Source organism: Schistocerca nitens, chromosome 4 (genome assembly GCF_023898315.1).
Source record: "Schistocerca nitens isolate TAMUIC-IGC-003100 chromosome 4, iqSchNite1.1, whole genome shotgun sequence".
NCBI lineage: Eukaryota > Metazoa > Arthropoda > Insecta > Orthoptera > Acrididae > Schistocerca > Schistocerca nitens.
In genome coordinates this window covers 263,853,941-263,877,270 of record NC_064617.1, presented here as the reverse complement: position 1 = coordinate 263,877,270, position 23,330 = coordinate 263,853,941, and the positions used below count along the sequence as shown (strand labels likewise).

Here is a 23,330-nt window from a genome sequence, read left to right as displayed (position 1 = left end):
CAGCCTCATTTTGAATGCCGTTCCCGAACAGTAGATAAGTTGATTGATGTTTTATAATGTCAGATTTCCTACATTTAACGTCAGAGTCAGTGTATGCACATGAACTGTACATGAAACCTTACTTCACATTAACTAATTGTATCTGGAGATACACTATAATAATTCTTATCAGCAGTATTTCCTATTAGCCTACTCATTAGAAAGTTGGAAACAGTTTGAGATGTACAGATTTTCAGCAGAAGACCCAGCTGCTATGGTGATAAAATTGAAAAGACTGCCAAAATGGTCAATGCAGAAGTAACTTTTACTAGTGCATAAGTTCAGTATTGAAAATAACAGCACTCTCAATCTGAACAAACATACACCTTTTTAAGGGCAGAATACTACCACCTTTATTCTTTCATACCTTTCAAAGATTTTTAAATATGTGTAAGATTTAGTTATCATGTTTCCTTCTTGTAACATGATCATGATGTTACTTCTTTATTTTGTAAATTGTACAGTACATGTTGACAAAGAAATATGTGAAAAAATGTACAGTCACAGCATGGTAAGGATTCCCAGGTATTTGAATACATTTCTGCAAGTCTCTAGGAATGGAGATAAGATAAGATAAGATAAGATAAGATAAGATTAGTACTTGTTCCATATATCATGAATACGACACTTCGTAATGATGTGGAACGTGTCAGGTTAATAAAAGGTGTCTATACAAGATATTACATTAGACAAAATATTACATGACACTTTTTTTTTTTTTGAGGTTGGGAAATTACCCACTTACTATATCCAAAAATTCATCTAATGAGTAGAAGGAGTTGCCATTAAGAAATTCTTTTAATTTCCTTTTAAGTGCTAGATGGCTATCTGTCAGACTTTTGATTCTATTAGGTAAGTGACCAAAGACTTTTGTGGTAGCATAATTTACCCCCTTCTGAGCCAAAGTTAGATTTAACCTTGAGTAGTGAAGATCATCCTTTCTCCTAGAGTTGTAGCCATGTACACTGCTATTACTGTTGAATTCGTTCGGATTGTTAATAACAAATTTCATAAGTGAATATATATATATATATTGTGAGGCTACAGTGAAGATTTCTAGATCTTTGAATAAGTGTCTGCAGGATGATGTTGGATGAGCTCCAGCAATTATTCTGATTACACACTTTTGTGCGATGAACACTCGTTTACTCAATGACGAGTTACCCCAGAATATGATGCCATACGAAAGCAAAGAATGAAAATAGACGTGGTAAGCTAATTTACTCAGATGTATATCGCCAAAATTTGCAATGACCCTATTAGCACAAGTAGCTGAACTCAAACGTTTCAGCAGATCCTCAGTGTGTTTTTTACAGTTCAACCCCTCACCAGTGCATACACCTAGAAATTTTGAATATTCTACCTTAGCTACCAATTTCTGATTGAAGTCTATATTTATTAATGGTGTCATTCCATTTACTGTGTGGAACTGAATGTATTGTGTTTTGTCAAAGTTTAATGAGAGCCCATTTGCAGAGAACCACTTAATGATTTTCTGAAAACATCGTTTGCAGTTTCACCAGTTAATTCTTGTCTGTCGGGTGTGATAGCTATACTTGTATCATCGGCAAAAAGTACCAGCTTTGCATCTTCATGAATATAGAATGACAAGTCATTAATATATATTAAGAACAGCAGAGGACCCAAGACCGAACCTTGTGGCACCCTATTCTTGATTGTTCCCCAGTTTGAAAAATCACCAGTTTTTTGCATATTATGTGAACTGTTTATTTCAACTTTCTGCACTCTTCCAGTTAGGTATGATTTAAACCATTTGAGCACTGTTCCATTCATACCACAGTACTTGAGCTTATCTAGAAGTATTCCATGATTTACACAATCAAAAGCCTTTGATAGATCACAAGAAGTCCCCACAAGAAATCAGAGCATTTAATATTTCATTAGTGAAACTATATATAGCATTTTCCGTTGAAAAACCCTTCTGGAAACCAAACTGACATTTTGTTAAAACTTTATTTTTACAAAGGTGTGAAGCTACTCTATAATACATTACTTTTTCAAGAATTTTGGATAAGGCAGGCGGTAGTTCTTGACATCAGACATATCCCCCTTTTTATGCAGTGGTTTAACAATGGCATACTTCAGTCTCTCTGCTTCAGAGAGCTATTACATATGTGGCTAAGAATCCCACTTATTTCTTGGGAACAAGCTTTTATTATCCTGCTGGAAATGCTATCAATTCCATATGAGCTTTTATTCTTGAGAGAGTTTATTATCTTCCTAATTTCAGAAGGAGAGGTGGGTGGAATTTCAATTGTATCAAATGGTGTGGGTAAGGCCTCTTCCATTAACTGCCTTGCTTCTTCTAATGAACATTTAGATCCTATTTTCTCTACAATATTTAAAAAATGATTATTCAAAATGTTTTCGATTTCCGGCTTGTTGTTTATCAAGTTTCCATTCGCTTTGATGGTGATGCCGTCATCCTGTACTCTCAGTTGTCCTGTCTCCCTTGTAATAATATTCCAAATTGTTTTGATTTTGTTATCAGAGATATTAATCTCAGACATGATGCACATGCTTCTAGACTTTTTAATAACCTTTCTTAATGTAGCAAAGTAGTTTTTATAATATTTGGCTGTTTCTGGGTCATTACTCTTTCTTGTTGATAGATACAGTTCGCTTTTGCGGTTACAAGATATTTTTATTCCTTTAGTAAGCCAAGGTTTTTGTAGGTTTCTTATAATTAGATTTAACTACTTTCTTGGGGAAACAGTTTTCAAATTCTCTTACAAGTGTATCATGAAATAAGTTATATTTTAAATTAGCATTGGGTTCCTTGTACACCTCATCCCAGGCTAACTGCTGAAGATTTTCTCTGAAATTTCTAATTGTTGAGTTATTAATTGAATGCACAACTTTGGAGGGTAGTTTTGAATTACTGAATGGAGCTATGTCATATACTGTAACTAGCTGAGCATCATGATCAGAAAGCCCATTCTCAACAGGACAAGCATTAATGTTTTTAAACCTATCTTTGTCTATAAAAGTGTGCTGCTGCCCTTTACTACCTGAGTAGGAAAATTAATGACAGATGTCAAATTGAAAGAACCGAGCAAGACTACCAGGTCATTCTTCCTATTACACTCTTTCAGTGAATCAACATTAAAGTCCCCACAAATAATAATTTGCATTCCCCTATCTGACAGATGGCACAACAAGGCATCCAAGTTTTCCAAGAATAAATGAAAGTTTCCTGAAGGGGACCTATATACTGTTACAATTATAAAAGATCCCTCCTTCAGTTTAAGTTGACAGGCACATGCTTCTATATGTTGCTCTAAACAAAACTTTTTTGTATCTAAGCTTTCTACACAGTGATAACTTTTGACATATATGGCAACTCCTTCTCCCACCTTATTCTCTCTACTCATATACGCAGCTAGTTTATAACCACTGATATTTACCTTTTCCATATCAGACACAATGTGATGCTCAGACAGGCATAGTATATCTATTACATTATCAGATTCAGTGTCATCTAAACAAACCAGGAGCTCATCTACTTTTTTCTTCAATCCCGGCATATTTTGGTGAAAAATGGTAATATTATTTTTTACTTCACTTTTGTGAGAATCTACTTTTTTCTTTAATCCACCAATATTTTGGTTAAATATGGTAACATTATTATTTATTTTACTGTGGTGAGACTCTTGTGAGTTTTGGACCTCTTTAGAACCTGCCTGCCTGAAATTCTCATTGGACACTGATATTAGGCTAAAAAAGAGGTACATCCATGAGTACTAATGTCCCCCCTTATGGGTTTCACTAACAACCCCGCCAGTTTACCCTATTGGTTGTGCCAATTGGGAAACTGTCAGACACTGTCCTCTTTCTGTGGCCCCTGTTCCCAGCTACCACTTCCCATCGCTGTTTGCTCTTCTCCCCCTTAACCTCTTCAGTTCCTCCTTTGCTCTGTCCAAATCAGCCTGAAGGGCTCTAATTTTCTCCTCCTGTTCAGCTATAATCCTATCTCTTGAGCAAACCCTGCAAGAGAATGGAAGAGTCTCATTTGCTTCCCCAATTCCCACACCCCTACAATTTCCCCAATGAAACCACCTGTCACAGCAGCTGCACAAAACCCCCGAAGTAACTTTCCTACTACAGCTCACACACTTAGTATCCATGGTAGTTTGGAAATTAGTTAAGAGATTTACTAAGTGATAATGATAATATATTAAATACAGATGCAAAAGGACACTAAATATGTCTTGGAAACTAATATGTAAGTAAACTATTACCAAATGCACTTAAATTTGTGGTATAACTCTAAATTTGCATGATCAAAAATTAGGCCTAAACAGCCGAATGTAACCAAAACGAACTTTTTGCGATAAGTGGAAGAATACGTAAATAAAAGAAAAACCTTTAATGGCAAGCTTGAAGAGCACACTAATGAATGTATTTAATTGGTTAATCTATACCAAATGCACGTAAGATTGCGGTATAACACTAAGTATGCACACTCGCAAAGTAAGGCAAAGCTGCGAAATATAAACAAAACGAACTTTTCACGATTAAAAAAAAAAAAAAAAAAAAAAAAAAAAAAAAAAAAAAAAAAAAGCCTCCTTAATGGTGAGCTGATAATTATGATGATTCTTCCCTGTCCCATAAAGACTTCATTTGCTTGTGAGTTCATTTGCTTCCCCAAAATAATATAAGTGAAGGGAAATATCCAACATGTGAAGCTTTGATTGTTTCCAAGCCACCAACAGGTACAATCAAGTGAATGCCAATTTCAGTCTTTTACACTGCCTGACAAAAACAGTGGAGTGACGAGAAAGGAAGGAGGAAATGAAATAAAATTTTAAACTTGAGAGGGTATCTAGCATTATTTCAGTGATTACAAAATCGAGTCAAATTTACAAAGAACTTGACAGTATGAGTCCAGTTATCAGTATGATATTGCATCCTCTGTGACAGGCATGCACTGATTTGGTTGGGAGTGGTGTCATACAGCTTGATCTACCCTCATCTGAGGTAAGCTGACCAACATATATTGTACCTTGTCCTTGATGTCCTGGATACTGGCACTGGGATGAAGATGTTCTAATGGGGACAGATCTTGGGATCTTGCTGGCCACAGGAGTATCCCACCATCAAGCAGTCAGTTCTTAGGGACATATACTATGTGTGGACGAGCATTGTCATCTTGAAAAACTGCAGCAAGAAACTGTCACATGAAAGGTAACACATCACTGTGCTCTCACAGTTCCTTCAATAACATCCAGCTATGACCTCAAGCCATACCTGTTGGCTTCCCACACCACAGACAATGCCACTGTACCTCTTCAAAACATTGGGATCTCTCCCAGATCAACAACCACACTCACCAATGACAATCATCCAGGATAGTACTGAACAGTGATTCACTGCTGAACACAGTGCAACACCAGCCCCACCTTTCCAGTCATGGCCTACTCCAAATGCAGCCGTTTGTTTTTTGGTGTTAACAGCAACCTGGAATGGTATTTCCATAGTCTGGCTGCTGCCAGTCTCTGACCAGTGGTGCAGAATGACACTGAATGCTGCAGGGAGTCCATCAGCTCATCACTTGTTCTCAGATGGCAGACATGCATGTCGACAGTTTACAATGGACTTAGTGCACAGTACAATGATCGTCCCTAATTATAGTAAGATATAGTTGATCAGAGCCTTGATGATGAATATGCCAGCACTCGAGTAGCCATGCAATCCAACATCAGACCAATGTGACATCTTAATGCCCCTTAAGTGTTGTACTCCAGCCCCTCAGAGGTCTCACAGTTCTTTTGTGAGTTTGCATGCGGCGCCCACCAGTCTCTGAACTATTGCAATCCATTCTTCCTTCCAGTGCTGCCCCATTCCCCTCCCTCTCCATCCTTGTTCCTTCCCCACTGCTCCCCCGTTCCCCTGCCTGTGTTCTTGCTTGTGTTGACCTGGCTATCCACCTGGTTTCTTGTATTCCTCACATGTTTGTTCCTTTTTCCTTTATCTGCTTCCTCCTTCCCCTGTCTGTGTTCTTGCTTGTGTTGACCTGACTATCCACCTGGTTTCTTGTATTCCTCATATCTTTGTTCCTTTTGCCTTTATCTTATATCCTTCATTTTTGGCATTTTTGAACCCCCTTTGGAGTTTGATCTCCACTTCTAAATTTTCTGTCTGTAGTGTGAGCTGTTTGGGGAAGAACTCCCTCCCTAGTGTCTGCAGCATGGATTTCCCTTCTCCCTTCCTACCCCACTTCCTTTCCTGCCGCAGGCCCCCACCACCCTGCTAGGTCACCAGCATGTGTAACCAGCTCCTTGGGCAGGACTGTATGTACCCATCTGGCTGAGCCCCCTGGCAACACAGGGTTCACACTTCTGACACCTGAGCTGTTGCCTCCCCATGTGTGCCTAGGAGTGGCTGCTTGTCATTCCAGTGCATTGGAACTCCCAGCAATGATCACAGTGCCAGACAGGCCTTGGTGTGGTTGGGTGGTGCGTTTGGGGAGAACCCCAGATCAGAGTGGGTGGTATCAGGGCAGATGCTTCGTGCATGAAGCGTATCAAACTCCAAAAAACTGGCCGTTCTTCTACGGCTGTCTCTTTAAGGGGTAATGGATCACTGAATGATGTTTCTTATGATCTTGTGGTCTTCCCTTCCCTGTCTGCACCCTTTAAGGAGGGCCAGTGTCACTGGCTTGGATTGAAATATTTGCCCTGCTACCTCCCGGTCTTTACTAGGATGGATGGAGACACATTCACCACCACAAAGCTGGTAGCTGGTTTTATTTTTTTATTTTATTTTCTTTATTTAATTTAATTTTTTTTTGTGTGTGGAAAATATCAAAGACAAATTTGTTGGAGTCTCTAAATAATATGTGGTCTGGTTCCCTGTTGGTCAATACTTCTTCTGCCCCCCAATCTGCAGCTCTTCATGCTTGTGATCATCTTGGCAGTGTCCTGATGCCCAATACACTTCAGCAGTTTTTCAATATGGCCCAGGGAGTCATTTTTCATAGAGACCCCATCCTTCAAACTGATGATGAATTATGAGCCAATCTGGAATTTATGGGGCATTCATTTTGTTCAGTGAGTGCAGAAAGGTCATAAGGACAGTTGCACCAATTCTGGCACTTTTATTCTGACATTTGAGGAAGATTACCTCCCAGAGAAGGTCAAGGTTGTGTGTTATTAATGTGACTTCAAGCAGTGCATTCCACTACTTATGAAGTGCTTGCATTTTGGGCATATCTTCTCGATGTAGGGCGGACCCTCTATGTGGTGATTGTGGACATCCACTGCATGAATGAAGTCCCTGTGTTCCACCAACCATGACATCACTCTCCATGCTCAGCAGATTGCCCAGCTTATAAGAAAGAAGAAAAGATACAAGAGTATAACTCCCTGGATCATTTGTCTTACACTGAGGCTCATCAGAAGTTTGACTGACTTCATCCTGTGTCAATGTCTTCTACTTTTACCTTTGTTATGTCCTCTCCCCCTCCACGGGCGCTGATAACCATGCAGTTGAGCACCCCACAAACCAAACATCATCATCATCATCATCATCCTCTCCTCCTCCTTCCTCTTTCTTATCCCCTTCTCCTTTCACCCTCCCCTGCAGTTCCCTTGGCCTTCCCTCCAAGTGCAGCCCTCCCTCCCTGACTGGAGAAGTGCCACCCTCCTTCAGCATGTGCTGGTCATGGGGCTCCCTCCTAGGAGCCCTCCCCCCAGGCTGGATGCCTGCTGCCACATCTCAGCCATGGGACACACAGTCTCAGATCCTGCAGAAGCTTGCTCTCCTTCAGTACTCTGCCATCCTCAACCTATGAAAAAGAAAAAGAAGAAACACAAGTCCCAGGACAGGGGTCCCTTGGTGCCCCTGGAGGTTTTATCTCCCCCCTTGCAACTCAGTTTGACTTCTTATTAATGGATGTCACCCAGTCCTTGTTGGTGATGGATGGTGAGCTGGCAGCATGTTTGGTGACAGCCTGTTCACCTCCCATTTCAGTACCCATTCTATGCTTATCCAAGGGAACTGTAATGGATACTACTGCCACCTCCCATAGTTGCAAACCCTTATCACTTCTAACTCAGCAGCTTGTGTCATTTTCCAGGAATCTCATTTTACTGATGCTCACTCACCAGCACTTCGTGGGTTCCATGCTTTCCGTCAGAAAGTCCGATGTCTGCATGTTGGTGCATATGGATATTGTTAGTACATGGATCCCACTTCATACCCCATTGAAAGCAGTTACTGTCTGAGTCCACTTGGACTCTATGGTCATAGATCACAATCTCCGTCTGCCTCCTGACAGGCTACCTACATCTCTTATCCTAACTGCCCTCTTTCAGCAACTCCCCCTTCCCTTCCTTCTCCTTGGGGATTTTAATGCCCATACCCTTTGTGGGGCAGTGCTTTTTCATCTACAGGGTGGCACACGAAAAGTGTTACCAATTATTTCTTTCACAATTTACGACGCACATTAGATATCCTGCTGGGATCTCTACAGCAGTACCAGCAGAGCTTGGAAAAACAAATGAGTTACAAAATGACGTGTAATTCATGATACTGCCGTAGGAGAATAGTAAGCAGTGATGGCTGACAATGGAAGACTGACAACACAGCAACGATCGGCAATTGTGTTACTTTTTCATGAAACGAAAAGCCTTGTTGTAACTCGGAGGCATTTTCGACAACAGTTTAACACACGATGGGTCCCTTGCAAGAAGACCATCCACAGGTTGTATGATAAATTTGTACAGGAAGGAACAGAATTGGAAGCAAAGTGACCTCGGCCTAAGCGTGTTTGTTTGCCGGAGAATATTGAAACGGTACGAGTTGCTGTACAGAGAAGTCCCGGGAAATCATGTAGAAAGGCAGCAGTGCAACTGGGAATATTCAGATGCTCCACTCAACGCATTCTTAAAAGTGACCTCCGTATGTACCCATACAAGATGAACTGTGCACAGAAGCTCACTAAAGAACACAAGCAGAAGAGACTACTGTTTGCTCAATGGGCGGAGGATAGGGAAGAAACTCTCAACAACGTTTGGTTTTCAGACGAGGCGCATTTTCATTTAGATGGTGCGGTTAACAAACAAAATGTACGCTTTTGGGCCACTGAAAACCCACAAGTGCTTCATGAACGACAACACTATGCTCCGAGGATTACAGCGTGGGCAGCAATTTCCAGTCACGGACTTATTGGACCCTTTTTCTTTGAAGAAACTGTGAACAGTGAGTGTTATTTGAGCATGCTTCGCAATAGCTTTATTCCACAGCTTCTTGCTACTGCCTTGCCCTTCAACATGCAGTGGTTCATACAAGATGGAGCAAGGCCACATACTGCAAACACTGTGTTGGATTTTTTACACGAGCATTTCGACATGCGGGTCATTTCACTCAGGTTTCCAGGTCGCTTCAATGACGGACAAAATTGGCCCCCCAATAGTCCAGACCTCAGTCCATGTGACTTTTTTCTTTGGGGGTACCTAAAGGAAAAAATTTTCCTGAAACGTCCATGTGATTTAATGGAGCTCAAAAGACTTATTCTTCAAGCTTGCAGTGAAATTACAGAAGACATGTGCTGTAGGGTAATCACTAACTTCAGTGTTCGTTTGAAGGAAGTTAAGAAATGAAATGGCGGACATATTGAACATGTGCGGAGTTAGAACAAATCTCCATGGACGGCTCTTCATTGCAGTATATGTTCCTTTCAGATTGTACTGACAATGAAGTTTATATTCAAAAACAAAAGGGTAACACATTTTTTTCGCCACCCTGTAGTTGGGGGCTCCTCATTGATCAATTTCTTGTGACCATGAACTGTGCCTTCTTAATAATGGTTCTACTACTCAGTTTAGTGCCACATATGGCACTTTCTCTCCCATTAATCTTCAGCTCTCTCCCCATCCCTTTCTTACTTCCTTACACTGGTTGCCACACAATGACCTCTGTGATAGTGACACTTCCCATCATTTCTCTCATTCCCTTACTGCCTCCGGATGACCAGGTTATCCCACAGAGCATTCCATTGTGCTGATTGGCCTCTGTCTACGTCGCAGGTCCTTTTTGCACCTTCTATGTTGGGTTGTGCTGATGGAGTCATCCATGGTCTTTCTTGATGAAATAAGCCATGCTGCTGGCATTGTCATCACCCACTTGACAGGTCCTGTTTGCCATTGGCCAGCTCCGTGGTGGAGCAAGGTCATTGTCACCACTATGCATGATCATCATCATGTCTTGCAACATCTTAAGCAGCACCCATTCCCCACTGGTCATATTACCTTTAAACATCTTCACATCAAACCCCGTTGCTTAATTGACACTTTGTCCCCTCTCTGGGTTTTTCTGTCCTTTGTCTGAGGTGCGGTCTACTCTCCGCACCATCCAAGGTTGTCAGCAGCTGTCTTCAGGTTGGACGGGCAATAGAACACCACTTTAGGAGGAGTGGGAAGTATCTTCAGAAGGATGTCCCTCATTTCAGGGCACGATCTAATCTGAACACAATGCAATGCATTCATCAGTAGCTGATGTTTTCCAGTCATAACACAATAAATCTAGCTGTCTATGTTGTGGCATTAATGGCAGCCTACACATGGGACAGTAATTCCATAGTCTAGCTCCTGGTAGTGTCCAACCAATAGCCTAGGATGATGCAGAATTTTGCAGGCAGTCCATTACTTGTTCTCAGGTTACAATGTGCTTGGTGCACAATATGGTGATCCTCACTTTTTGTGGTCATATGTGATCAACCAGTGCCTTCCCAACCAGTACGCCTCATTGTGGATCTCCATTTGCCCAACTGGCTGAATCATGCAATATCCAGATTTGTGAGTCATTCACATGTGACAGTGCCATGAAGTTGGCCTACATGGGAACATGAGGAAAGGGATAATTGATACATTATGTTTTGGTCTTGGAAGCATACTGTTGACAGTTTCTCCACAAAGATCACAAATCATTTTAAGATTAAGTAAAGTCTGCTGTATTAATTAACTCATTAAGTGGTGTTTAAGATAAGTGCTGAATATTGATACTAAACTTACTGCTGCATGCGTTTATAAGCAAGAGGGAATGTAATTTAATGGACTCATTGTATGAATGACAGTTAAGTTTGGCAGATCAAAGCCATATTTGCCAGTACACTTGTCTAAGCCATTTATATGCTAACACTAGAGAAATTTTGTGTGCTGGATAGTTTCACTAAGACCTCTCCTGGACTGTAAACAGCGAGTCCATTGAAAGAAGGTACCCAGTAATAAAATAGCAGTGTTGTAATGGAAAAGCTGAGGACACGAGTGGTTGAAGACAGATAATGGCTTCCATCCTTAAGCTGTCCACCACGATAGCTGAGTGGTCAGCATGATGGATTGCCGTTCTACAGGCCCGGGTTCGATTACCGGCTGGGTTGGAGATTTTCTCCGCTCATGGACTGGTTTTTGTGTTGTCTCCATCATCCTTTCAACCCCATCCAGCATGTCATTAGCCCAATGTGGTGTCGAATGTAATAAGACCTGCACCAAGGTGGCCGGACCTACCTCGCAAGGGCCCTCCCGGCCAATGACACCAAACCCTCATTTCATTCATCATCCTTAAGCTGAGCCATTGATCCATCTGATCTATCAGATTATGTAAAGTGATACTCCAGGGAGGTAGTCATTCCCTGTTTTTGACTCTTCAGTACAGTTCATGTATTCATATACTAGTGGTACACACTTTACATTGTGGCACACAGAAATTCTTGTGTTTACATAGAGTCAGAGATGGAGTGTTTCACATGTCAGTTACCCATTATCTGGCAATGAAGAAATGTAATGTTAACATTAGCCGATGTGCTCATGGTTGTCATGCTGGTACCTAACCAAGGTCTGATAAAATGACAGTCACTTGATCTTCAGTTAGTACTTTCTCACTACAGTACAACAAATATCGCTAATGAAATAACTGATGAGTCGTACAGTCCTTATATTCATTTTATTACCTATGCCCTAATTGTACACTTTTGTGGGGTGGTTATAAAGAATTGTCTACATCAGCTGTTTTTACATGAACATAATAAAAACAGCCTTAAGGTTGATTGACTTCATAATGTAGTGTCAGATCATTAAGAGAATGAAACAACACAACTGTGCTATCTTATTAGCTGACTCACTGTTGGTACCACACACATGCAAATGCAACTCACACACACGACTACAGTCTCAGGCAACTGAAACTACGCTTCGAGCAGCAACACCATCATACACTGGTGCTGCTGCTCACAGTGTGGTTTCATTTGCCTGAGACTGCAGTAATGTGTGTGAGTTGCATTTGCATGTGTGTGTGTGTGTGTGTGTGTGTGTGTGTGTGTGTGTGTGTGTGTGTGTGTGTGTGTGTGAGGGTGTGTGGGTGGGTGTAAGTGCATATGTGAGTCTATTGTTGAAGAAGCCCTTAATGGCCGAAAGCTTTAATTGTGAGTCTTTCTGTTGCGCCTATCTGTGACTCAGAATCTCCACTATGTGGTTAGTGGCAGCTTTCATTCTCATAATATTGTTAAATTCATCTATACTTTATTTGCTACCACTGATTACTGAAGTTGTGAGGAATCTATATACAGAGCATGTTAATGTTTTTCCGTATTTCACTGCATTTATTTGAAGAAGTACTACAGCCACAAATAACTCAAGTGTGTGCTGGTTACTTTATTTATTCTCCATTTACTGATTTTAACACATATCTCAATAGGTCATGTTTTTCCATAACAGTATGTATTTGCCTTGTTCCAGATGGAATGGCCATTGAGGAGTTCAGAGAATGTGGTGAACAGATAATTGACTTAATACGTGATTATATAGAGCATATCAACTTACTGAAAGCACGATCAGACAAAAAGCCTTTCTACCTTCAGCCACTTATGCCAGACCATGCTCCTGAGAAACCAGACGATTGGGATTCAATAATGTCAGATTTTGAAGATCATATATTGCCTGGTGTATGTTTTCTTAATTATGAGAGTGTTTTAGGCTTAATAAATGCTACACTTATTTTTTTGCCATAAATTTTCCACAAATATTGAATGGATGGTTTCTTTGTCTGAGTGGAGAAAAATAATTTTCTTATATACGCCAACATGAGAGTAATTAAAAGGAATCACATTCAAAATAAAGATTTAAAGTATCATGCACGATTTCCTATTAAAAATATGTGATACGCTGAGATGGAGCATGATGTGATAGTCCTACTTGCTACAATTTTACTCCTTAAAAATGGTCTTTTCCACTTTTTATACATTTTACTGGTAACATATGTACAACAGTTATTTGAATTATTCATTTTCTTATTTAAGCTGTGATTATCAAAAAAAAAATTTTTTGTGTAGTTTGTGGATTATTACTAATAATAAGATCAGTAGTTCATCTGGAAAACTCCCATTAAAATGTATTTGTGATCAATTATAAATGTAAACAACACGAAAGTGAAATTTGCAATCAGCAAATAGCTGCTTCTTTCTAACTAGGGTTAGTTTATTTGAAAGATCTCATGCTCCTTTTCTCAACAAACACCTTACTTTCTTCAAAAACTTTATATGTTAAAATTCATTCATGTTTGAAAATTTCTTAACTTATTATTTCATTTCTAAAATTCAGTACCACAATTTTGTAGAACTGATTTTCCTGATTCCAAAAATGCCTGCTTTCTTAAAAGAAAGACATTGTCAGTTTGTTGCTTATTCTTTTTGGAAAATTTCACCTACTCATAACTTACTGGTGGGCATAGTAAATCCCTGCATAAAGACAAATTATCATCAGAAGATGGTAACCATATTTTTTTTTCATTTTCTAGTTATCCTGCTCACAGTTAAACTGATTTGCTTCTGTGGAGATTTTATCTTTGTGACCTCCAGTTTTGCTATCTTTTGTGTTAATGTTAAAGATGTAATAACAAATTTTAATTTTTAATCTTACATATATCTGTAAATAAGTGTGATGTATAAAGACTCACCAGTTAGTGGCCAGTAGCCTAAAAGTATATGTCTTACGTTTAAGTCAGTCTGTGCCAACATCTATTCATTGTTGTCATTTAGCCTGTGCCAGGCTGTCAGAATGTAATGAACAATATGACTTAATTAGTACAATAAATATCTTCATCAAAGTCATGATTGCTGAACAGTAAAAGTATGCAGCTACTATGTAACAAACATAAACCTCATTTTATTTGTCAGACAGAATTCAATAGTGAAAATGTACAGTAAATGTGTTCCCACTCTGTCAGAACAATTATAGCATAGTGAAGTGCTGAGCTTTGATACATGAACAGTCTTGGCTCTTGAATAAAATATATTATTCATGTCAATAAAAGTGTGAGGATTGTGAACTGATTTCTACAGTGTTACATTTGTTATTTAGCAACTAGTCACCAAATCAAATAATTAGAGGAGGACTGACAATGAAGAAAAGCAGCAAGACTGCTGATGTAAAATCTAGGTCACTAACACTTTAAATGGTGCCCATTTGGTGTAAACGTGTTTTATTCAGGGTCCTACAAAAGGAATCCAAGAAGGGTAGAATGATATAACGTAACTGAAAGAAATATGAGAAATATGTTGGCAGTGGCATTATATTTGATGTGTACTCAACAATAAGTACTGAAATGAGGAACTATGATTTATGGACATATGATAGTGTCAATGAAAATGACTTAAGACTGTGAAAGTGGTAGACTTTATTCAAAGTGGCTATATTTGTGACTGGTATTGAACAGTGCATTGACAAATACAGTAGGGGAAATGGAGAGTAAATTTGATGCATCACAGACAAACTGTATGAGGATTTCAGCTGACAAGCCAGAGAGATTAAGCAGCCAATCAGAAGCCAAGGATGTCACTAAAGTGTTGGCAAGTTGTGGACCAGTAGGAGCCTTTAGAAGTAGTTGTCATATTTCAAGAAAACTGATCAATGAGGGTTATCCAGATGTAAACACAACTGACTGGTGGGAAGAAACCAGCAATTGATGTCAATAGCACCCAACACTGGTAAAGGTGTTTATGTTTCTGTTTAAAGTAAAGTACGAGGGCAGTTCAATAAGTAATGCAACACATTTTTTTTCTCGGCCAATTTTGGTTGAAAAAACCAGAAATTTCTTGTGGAATATTTTCAAACATTCCCGCTTTGTCTCGTATAGTTTCATTGACTTCCGACAGGTGGCAGCGCTGTACGGAGCTGTTAAAATGGCGTCTGTAATGGATGTGCATTGCAAACAACGGGCAATGATCGAGTTTCTTTTGGCGGAAAACCAGGGCATCTCAGATATTCATAGGCGCTTGCAGAATGTCTACGGTGATCTGGCAGCGGACAAAAGCACGGTGAGTCGTTGGGCAAAGCGTGTGTCATCATCGCCGCAAGGTCAAGGAAGACTGACTGATCTCCCGCGTGCGGGCCGGCCGTGCACAGCTGTGACTCCTGCAATGGCGGAGTGTGCGAACACACTCGTTCGAGATGATCGATGGATCACCATCAAACAACTCAGTGCTCAACTTGACATCTCTGTTGGTAGTGCTGTCACAATTGTTCACCAGTTGGAATATTCAAAGGTTTGTTCCCGCTGGGTCCCTCGTTGTCTAACTGAACACCATAAAGAGCAAAGGAGAACCATCTGTGCGGAATTGCTTGCTCGTCATGTGGCTGAGGGTGACAATTTCTTGTCAAAGATTGTTACAGGCGATGAAACATGGGTTCATCACTTCGAACCTGAAACAAAACGGCAATCAATGGAGTGGCGCCACACCCACTCCCCTACCAAGAAAAAGTTTAAAGCCATACCCTCAGCCGGTAAAGTCATGGTTACAGTCTTCTGGGACACTGAAGGGGTTATTCTGTTCGATGTCCTTCCCCATGGTCAAACGATCAACTCTGAAGTGTACTGTGCTACTCTTCAGAAATTGAAGAAACGACTTCAGCGTGTTCGTAGGCACAAAAATCAGAACGAACTTCTCCTTCTTCATGACAAAGCAAGACCTCACACAAGTCTTCGCACCCGAGAGGAGCTCACAAAACTTCAGTGGACTGTTCTTCCTCATGCACCCTACAGCCCCGATCTCGCACCGTCGGATTTCCATATGTTTGGCCCAATGAAGGACTCAATCCGTGGGACGCACTACGCGGATGATGAAGAAGTTATTGATGCAGTGCGACGTTGGCTCCGACATCGACCAGTGGAATGGTACCGTGCAGGCATACAGGCCCTCATTTCAAGGTGGCGTAAGGCCATAGCATTGAATGGAGATTACATTGAAAAATAGTGTTGTGTAGCTAAAAGATTGGGGAATAACCTGGTGTATTTCAATGCTGAATAAAACAACCCCTGTTTCAGAAAAAAAATGTGTTGCATCACTTATTGAACTGCCCTCATATTATTTTAAAACTGAGTGACAAAAAGGTAAAAAATATTATGTTTTGCTACAGCAAGAAAGGACCAGGAAATATGAAGTTAAAGAAGAGATAGTTAAAAGTGAACTTTGTGAGAACAATGGATTCAGATCTGAATCACGATTAATCCTGTGTGATGAAATGAATGGATAATCAGGCAATTAATGAAATGACTAAGGCTTTGACGACAGAATACCGTGATATTAAGAGTGAAAAATGTAATTCAGACGTTATGGAAGGAGTTAACATTAAACATGACGTGTGTTAAGAAAGTCAAGGTTTTGAGAAGAAGTCTATTGATGATGATATTAAGTTGTTATTGATGGTGGCAAAGCAGGACAAAATAATAGTGTACTTAATTTAAATCCAATAATGTTCTCTAAATTGGACAGTTTAAGGGAAGAAATGAAAGAAACCAATCAGAGAGTTAGTAATGACCTTATGAGTGACATTCGTAATTCAAGGGTATAAACAAATTCAAAATTTGATTTAACATTTGACAGTTTCTAAAAAGAAGTTAGTTGTGTGTGAAACTATCTTAAGGAAATGGACTACTAAATAGCTTTTGTTAGTAATGAATATGAATATGTATATAAAGAAAAGGTTATTGCAAGTGTAATACATAGGTCAATAATTTTGCTCAAAAAATAAACAGGATTCAAAAACTAAAACAGTGTAAGATCAGATTGATATGCATAATAAAATATAAAATGATATCAAAAGTGAAGAAGAAGATTGTGAAAATATGTTTGATGAAAAGATAGAAGAAATGTCCCAAGTAGTTAAAATTATCAGGCTATGAATGATTATTAATTGTAACAATGTTATGAAAAGGATAGTTGTTTCTATCATATAGTGGAAATGCTGAGTTGCTAAGCATGATGGCTAACCAAGATGGCTACATCAGTACCTCAATCCATATCAAACCCCTGCCCTCCGTCTAACCTCCTGACTGCATCTAGCTGCCCTACCCTCTCTCCACCTCATCCCTGCATGCTCCCCAGCAGCATTTCACCATCATCCACCCCTACCCTGCTACCCCTCTCCTTCCCCACCCCAGCATCCTCCTTAACCTCATCAAGTTGACTCTCCCATCATGCACTGCTCCTGCTACTCGTAGTGTGGCTTCAGCTGCCACAGATTGTGGTCATGTGTTTCTGAGTTGCATTTCCATGAGTGTGTGCATCTGTTGTCTATTTTTGGCAATGGCCTTGTTGGTGAAAAGATAGTTTTGTGACAGTCTTTATGTTGGTGCCTATCATGACTCAGCATCTCCCCTATATGGTGATAACAACTGTCCTTTTCCTAACATTGTTACACTTCCATCCTGGATTTTCCATTGTTTTATTAGTTGTACTAACCACCAGCAATATCTCCACTTCAACAGCTGCCACTCGTTCCATGCCAAGAAGTTGCTTCCATACTGTCTAGCCACCCATGGTTGTTGCATCTGCAGTGATGAACAGTCACTCTAGAAATATACTGAGGGTCTCACTCTGGCCTTTGCAGACTGTAATTATTCTTTCAACCTTGTACAAAAACAAATCTTCCCTGCCTTATCTTTCCAGTCACCCACCACCTCCGAAAGTATCACCATTCAGCCACAGAGGAGCATTCCATTCAAAACTTAGTACCACCCAGGACTGGAGCATTTTGATTACTTTTGTCATGCCCTGAAATGAGAAATGTCCTGCCCACTATCCTTCCCGCCCCTTCGACAGTGGTATTCTGCTGTCAATCGAACCGACACAATATACTCGTCCATTCCTACATGACCCCTGCTCCCAACCCCATATCTAATGGCTCATATCCCTGTAAGACCTAGATGCAAGACCTGTCCCATACATCGTCCCACCACCACCTACTCCAGTCCAGTCACAAACATCATCTATCCCATCATAGGCAAGGATACCTGTGAAACCAGTCATGATCTACAAACTAATCTGCAAACCCCTCTGCTGCATTCTATGTGGCATGACAACCAACAAGCTGTCTGTCCACATGAATGGCCACTGATAAACTGTGGCCAAAAAGTAAGTGGACCATCCTGTTGCTGAGCATGCTGCCCAACATGACGTTCTTCATTTCAATGACTGCTTCACAGCCTGTGCCATATGGATCCTTCCCACAAAAAGCAGCTTTTCTGAATTGTGCAGGTGGGAACTCTTCCTGCAGTACATCATACAATCCTGCCTCTCCTTTTCTGCTACCCCCCTCCCCCTCCCCTCCACCTCTCCCCAGCCATCCATGTAACCTCCTGACTGCACCTAGCTGCCCTACCTTCTCTCCACCTCGTCCCTGCACAGTCCCTAGCAGCACTTCACCATTCCCCATCTGTACCCTGCTACCCCTCCCCTGCCCCAGCCTCCTCCTTACCCCTACCCAGTTGCCTCTCCCATCATGCACTGCTGATGCTGCTTGTAGTGTGGCTTCAGCTGCCACAGACAGTGGTCATGTGTGTGTGAGTTGCATTTCCATGAGTGTGTGCATCTGTCATCTATTTCTGAAAAAGGCCTCGTTGGCCAAAAGCTTATTTTGTGACACTTGTGACAGTCATTTTGTTGTGCCTATTGTGATTCAGCATCTCCACTATATGGTGAAGAGCAACTATCCTTTTCATAACATTGTTACATTCCATCCTGGATTTTTCATTGGTTTATTATTTGTAAGAACTTCAACAAATTTTAACCCTATGAGAGTGTGTATCCTAAAGATTTTATGAGAAAATTCAATATTCTACCAAATACATCATCTGAGCAAGGAAATATTTCAGTTGTAAGGGGGTACTTATTGTGTGATGCTATTGAAGGGGCCTATGATGTAGCTACTTCATGGAAAAGGGGCAGTTCAGAAAATTGGTTTAGGTAAATACTAATCATGAAATTTTGGGGAGGAGAGAAGTATAATTCTAGAAGAGGAACCATTAGAGGATTTTGTTGATCGGGGATTAATAAAATAAAATACTTGGATAGTGAATTAAATAGTAACTCCATAAATCAGGTTTAGGAAAAATGTTTCCACCAGAAATAAGGCATTTGTTACTTTTTGCTCCAAGGCGAAATCTTAAAGAATTTTTGCATTGTTTGGGAAGGTTTAAATGGCTTAACTGCCAAGAAAGGTACGATCGAATTTAAAGAAATTTAGGAAGCCTGTGAAAAAGGGAAGTACAGTTAAATATAATGGGAAGAGTGGTACAATACAATAATTCATGCTCAAGAAGAACTAGTTGGCTAACCAAATTTCTAGAAGTACGGAAAGCAATTAGTTATATAGAAATAACAGGAATTGTGAAGGTACTGGCTAAGCAAATAGTCAGGGAAACTGAGAGTTGCTCCAGTGGGAGAAATATTCAGTTACAAGAAAACAAATTGAGTAACAATAGTACAAGTCAGGATTACAATAAGATAAGTGTTTCCTTAGTGAATACCAAAGATAGCTCCTATGATAGAATGATAAACAATGTAGAAAAGATGATGGAACATGTAGGTCACATAGAGGCATTAGCAATAGCAAACGATGGTAATTCTTATCAGAAAGAATTCTGTGTCGATTTTATGATGGCTAAAAAGGGGAAAGGAGTAATAATGAATTAAAGTGCTTAAAATGTGCTCAAACCAATAGAGGAGAAACATTGCAAGAAGAAATGGAAGTGACAACTGTAGTGACATATATAGCCAGGATAGCAAAATTAATGGTGATTCAAATAGTGACAAAGAGAAAAAACAATCATTGGATTTGTTTATGAGGATGGTATTTTATTAGGTGAGGTCAAGCTAAGTGAACTGTATGTGAATGAGGAGTTGAAAAAAGTGCAAACATAATGGAACAGAAAATGGAACTAGCAAATTAACTATGCAACTAATTGTAAAAACAAAAGGAGGCATTAGAAATTTTGGGGAATTAGCTATGATATTTAGAGATAGGATAAATGAAGGGTTGTTACATAAAGAGAAAGACATGGTCAATGGTAAAGAAATGAGCACCCAGTTGTTACTAAAAGGAATTCCAATAAAATAAATTCTTCTGGATGATGGCAGGACCAGATCTAGGAGTTTTACAAAGAGGGGCAAGCTTAAATTTGTCACCCCTTCTATCATCCCCACTCTTAAAAATCAAAAATTTTTGAGAGTAATTTGGGTAATATATTTTGAAATAAATGTCAGTATCTGACAACATTAACTTATTTTATTAAATGAATTAAGGTCAAAGGAAACAAACACAAACAATTTTAAAATATACAAGAATGTACCATAAATCTCATACAATAATCAATTTAAAACTTTGCTTTCCAAGCTTTTTTGGCTGCAAAAACGTTTATGATATCATTATAGTTTATGGAAGCAGCTCGTTTGTGCTCTATGTAGATTATACTGAGATTTGTTAATCTTTGTTTAGCAGTCACACTCCTCAAATGATTTTTAATTAGTTTCAGCTTGCTAAAACTTCTTTCTTCAGAAGAAACAGAAACTTGTATGGCAAGGAATATTCTTAGGGCTGTAATAATGTTTTTATACCCCTCTACCAATTTATTTTTATAAATCAAACTTAATGTGGATGATACAGTGGCATTTTGCAAGTCTCTCTCTTTTACCAGGGCATGGTGTTTGAAACTTTCAATTTCAAAAATAAATTCTTCCTTGTTTAGATCTTTTGCATAGGTATCAGACAGTTCTGCTGCTTTGGCCTTTAAGTCCTCCACTTCCATTTCTTGAATTTGGGCACCACACAGAAAACTAAATTTTGCACTAATGATCTCCAGTGCAGTAAACTGGGTACTCAGCTCCTTTATCACTCTGTCAGTTATTGCTAACAGGGACATCCTGAATAAATCTTCCTGTGAATGTTTGGATACTTCATCCTCACAAAGCTCCTCAGTCATTTTTTTTCTTTCTTCTGAAACTTTTTTTCTGAGAATACCATTGATACCTCATTATCTTCTACTAGAACTTTGGCCTCAAATAGCTTCAGAGGTACAAGAGTCTCTGGAAGTTTTCAGAAAGTTCAAAAGGCCGTGAATGTTTTGAACAGCTTTATCGGCTGTAAGGTCTTCTCTCTGCAGTAACTGATTAACATGAGCTATTTTTTTCTCAATATTGCATACCAGAAACAAGTTAAGGCAATAAATTTGAGTTTTCTCATATATATATATCCTTTCGTCTTTCCCTCTCCTTCCCTCTTTCCTGATGAGGCAACAGTTTGTTGTGAAAGCTTGAATTTTGTGTGTATATTTGTGTTTGTTTGTGTGTCTATCGACCTGCCAGCGCTTTTGTTTGGTAAGTCTCATCATATATATATATATATATATATATATATATATATATATACCTTGCCTCTGTTTTTGTTTCTGGTGTTGAGAATTTATAAGTTTCAGTTTCTTCCACAGCCTTTACAACTTTATGAAAATGCTTATAGACTGCTTCAACTGCCTCTACTCTTGCAGACCATCTAGTCTTACTTTGGGGTTTTAATGTTGTGGGTACGTGTTTTTGTAAGATTTCCCATCTTGATGTGGAACCCACAAAGAATAGATAAAAACGACGCACAGTTCCAAAAAATGTTTGGGCTTCAGCAGATGTGTTGACTGCATGTGCTCCTACTAAATTTAAAGAGTGAGCAGCATATGGTACGAAATAGGCCAGGTTATTATTCTCAAGTCTTTTTGACTGGATCCCTTTGTACCTTTCAGCCATGCTTGCCCCATTGTCATAAGACTGGCTTCTGCAGTATTTAATATTCAACCCATCTTGTTCTATTTTTTTCAGCATTTCTTGACTAAGACCTTCTCCTGTTTTGTCTGTAACTATAAAAAAGTGAACAAAACTTTCCATAACCTCTGAGTCATTTCTCTTGACATAGTGAACTACTGGAGTCATATGCTCATTGTGGCTGATATCTGGAGTGCAGTCAAACATCAATGAAAAGTATGTAGCATCTAAAATATGTTTAATTATGTCTTGTCTTATTTTGTTGGCAATCAAGTCAAGGAACTCATCTTGTATATGTTTGGAAAAATAGCTAATCTGCCCTTTCTTGTGATGTTCAATATGCAGACAAAGGGGGAAACTATAGTGTGATATAAAATCAATGGTATTTAGAAATTTCCCACTCTGTGGATCACCAAAATCACCAAGATGGTCATTAGGTGGCGGCAGTGGAGTTCAGGTGACTTCGAATAGATGAGGATGTCATCAAGGTATGCGAAACACCATCCAGGAAATGCTGCCAGATCTGGATGGTATTCTGAAGGCTGAACATCATGTATAAGCTTTCAAAATGCCCAAAGGGTGTGATAAAAGCTGTTTTCTGAATGTCTTGAGGCACCACAGGGATCTGCATGAACATCTTCACACAATCAGTTTTGCTAAATACAACTGAGCCAGCCAAGGCATCGCTAAAATCCTACAGGTGCAGTACCAGATATTGCTCTAACACTGTAACTGCATTAAGGCATGATAGTCTCTGCATGTGTGCCATGAATTATCTATCTTTGGCACTAAGTGCAGGGCAGAAGAACATGGGCTGCATGATGGTTGAATGATGCCCTGTCACAACATGGCCTCAAACTCAGCCTATGCTTCATCAAGTCACTCAGGTGCAAGATGATGTGGACAGCATGAGGTGGGTGGGCTCAGCTTAGTCACAATGTGGTGGACTGTTGAATGTTTGACGTCCCTCGGTGCACCAAGCTAGCTAGTGAACTCTGGAAATTTGCCCAGGATGTCTGTGTATGGTCTGAGGCACTTAACTGGTTTAACACTGAAGAAGGCAGCTGGCCATCATTGTGCTGCTACTTTCAAACTTGTTATTGAATCAATCAGCAGGGCATTCACAATGTTGGTTAATAAGTTGTAGTGGCTGAGGAAATCCACATCTAAGATTGGTTCATTGACATCAGCC

The 23,330-nt window shown here is 39.7% G+C and overlaps 1 protein-coding gene across 1 annotated transcript in view; it reads left to right on the top strand.

The window, feature by feature from the left end:
- Positions 1–23,330, top strand: part of LOC126252245 (aromatic-L-amino-acid decarboxylase-like) — a 76,793-nt gene that overhangs the window by 25,690 nt on the left and 27,773 nt on the right. Inside the window, exon 2 of the mRNA XM_049953119.1 lies at positions 12,795–13,000. Within this exon, the coding sequence (XP_049809076.1) occupies positions 12,795–13,000 (206 nt within the window). The remainder of the gene's footprint in view (positions 1–12,794; positions 13,001–23,330) is intronic.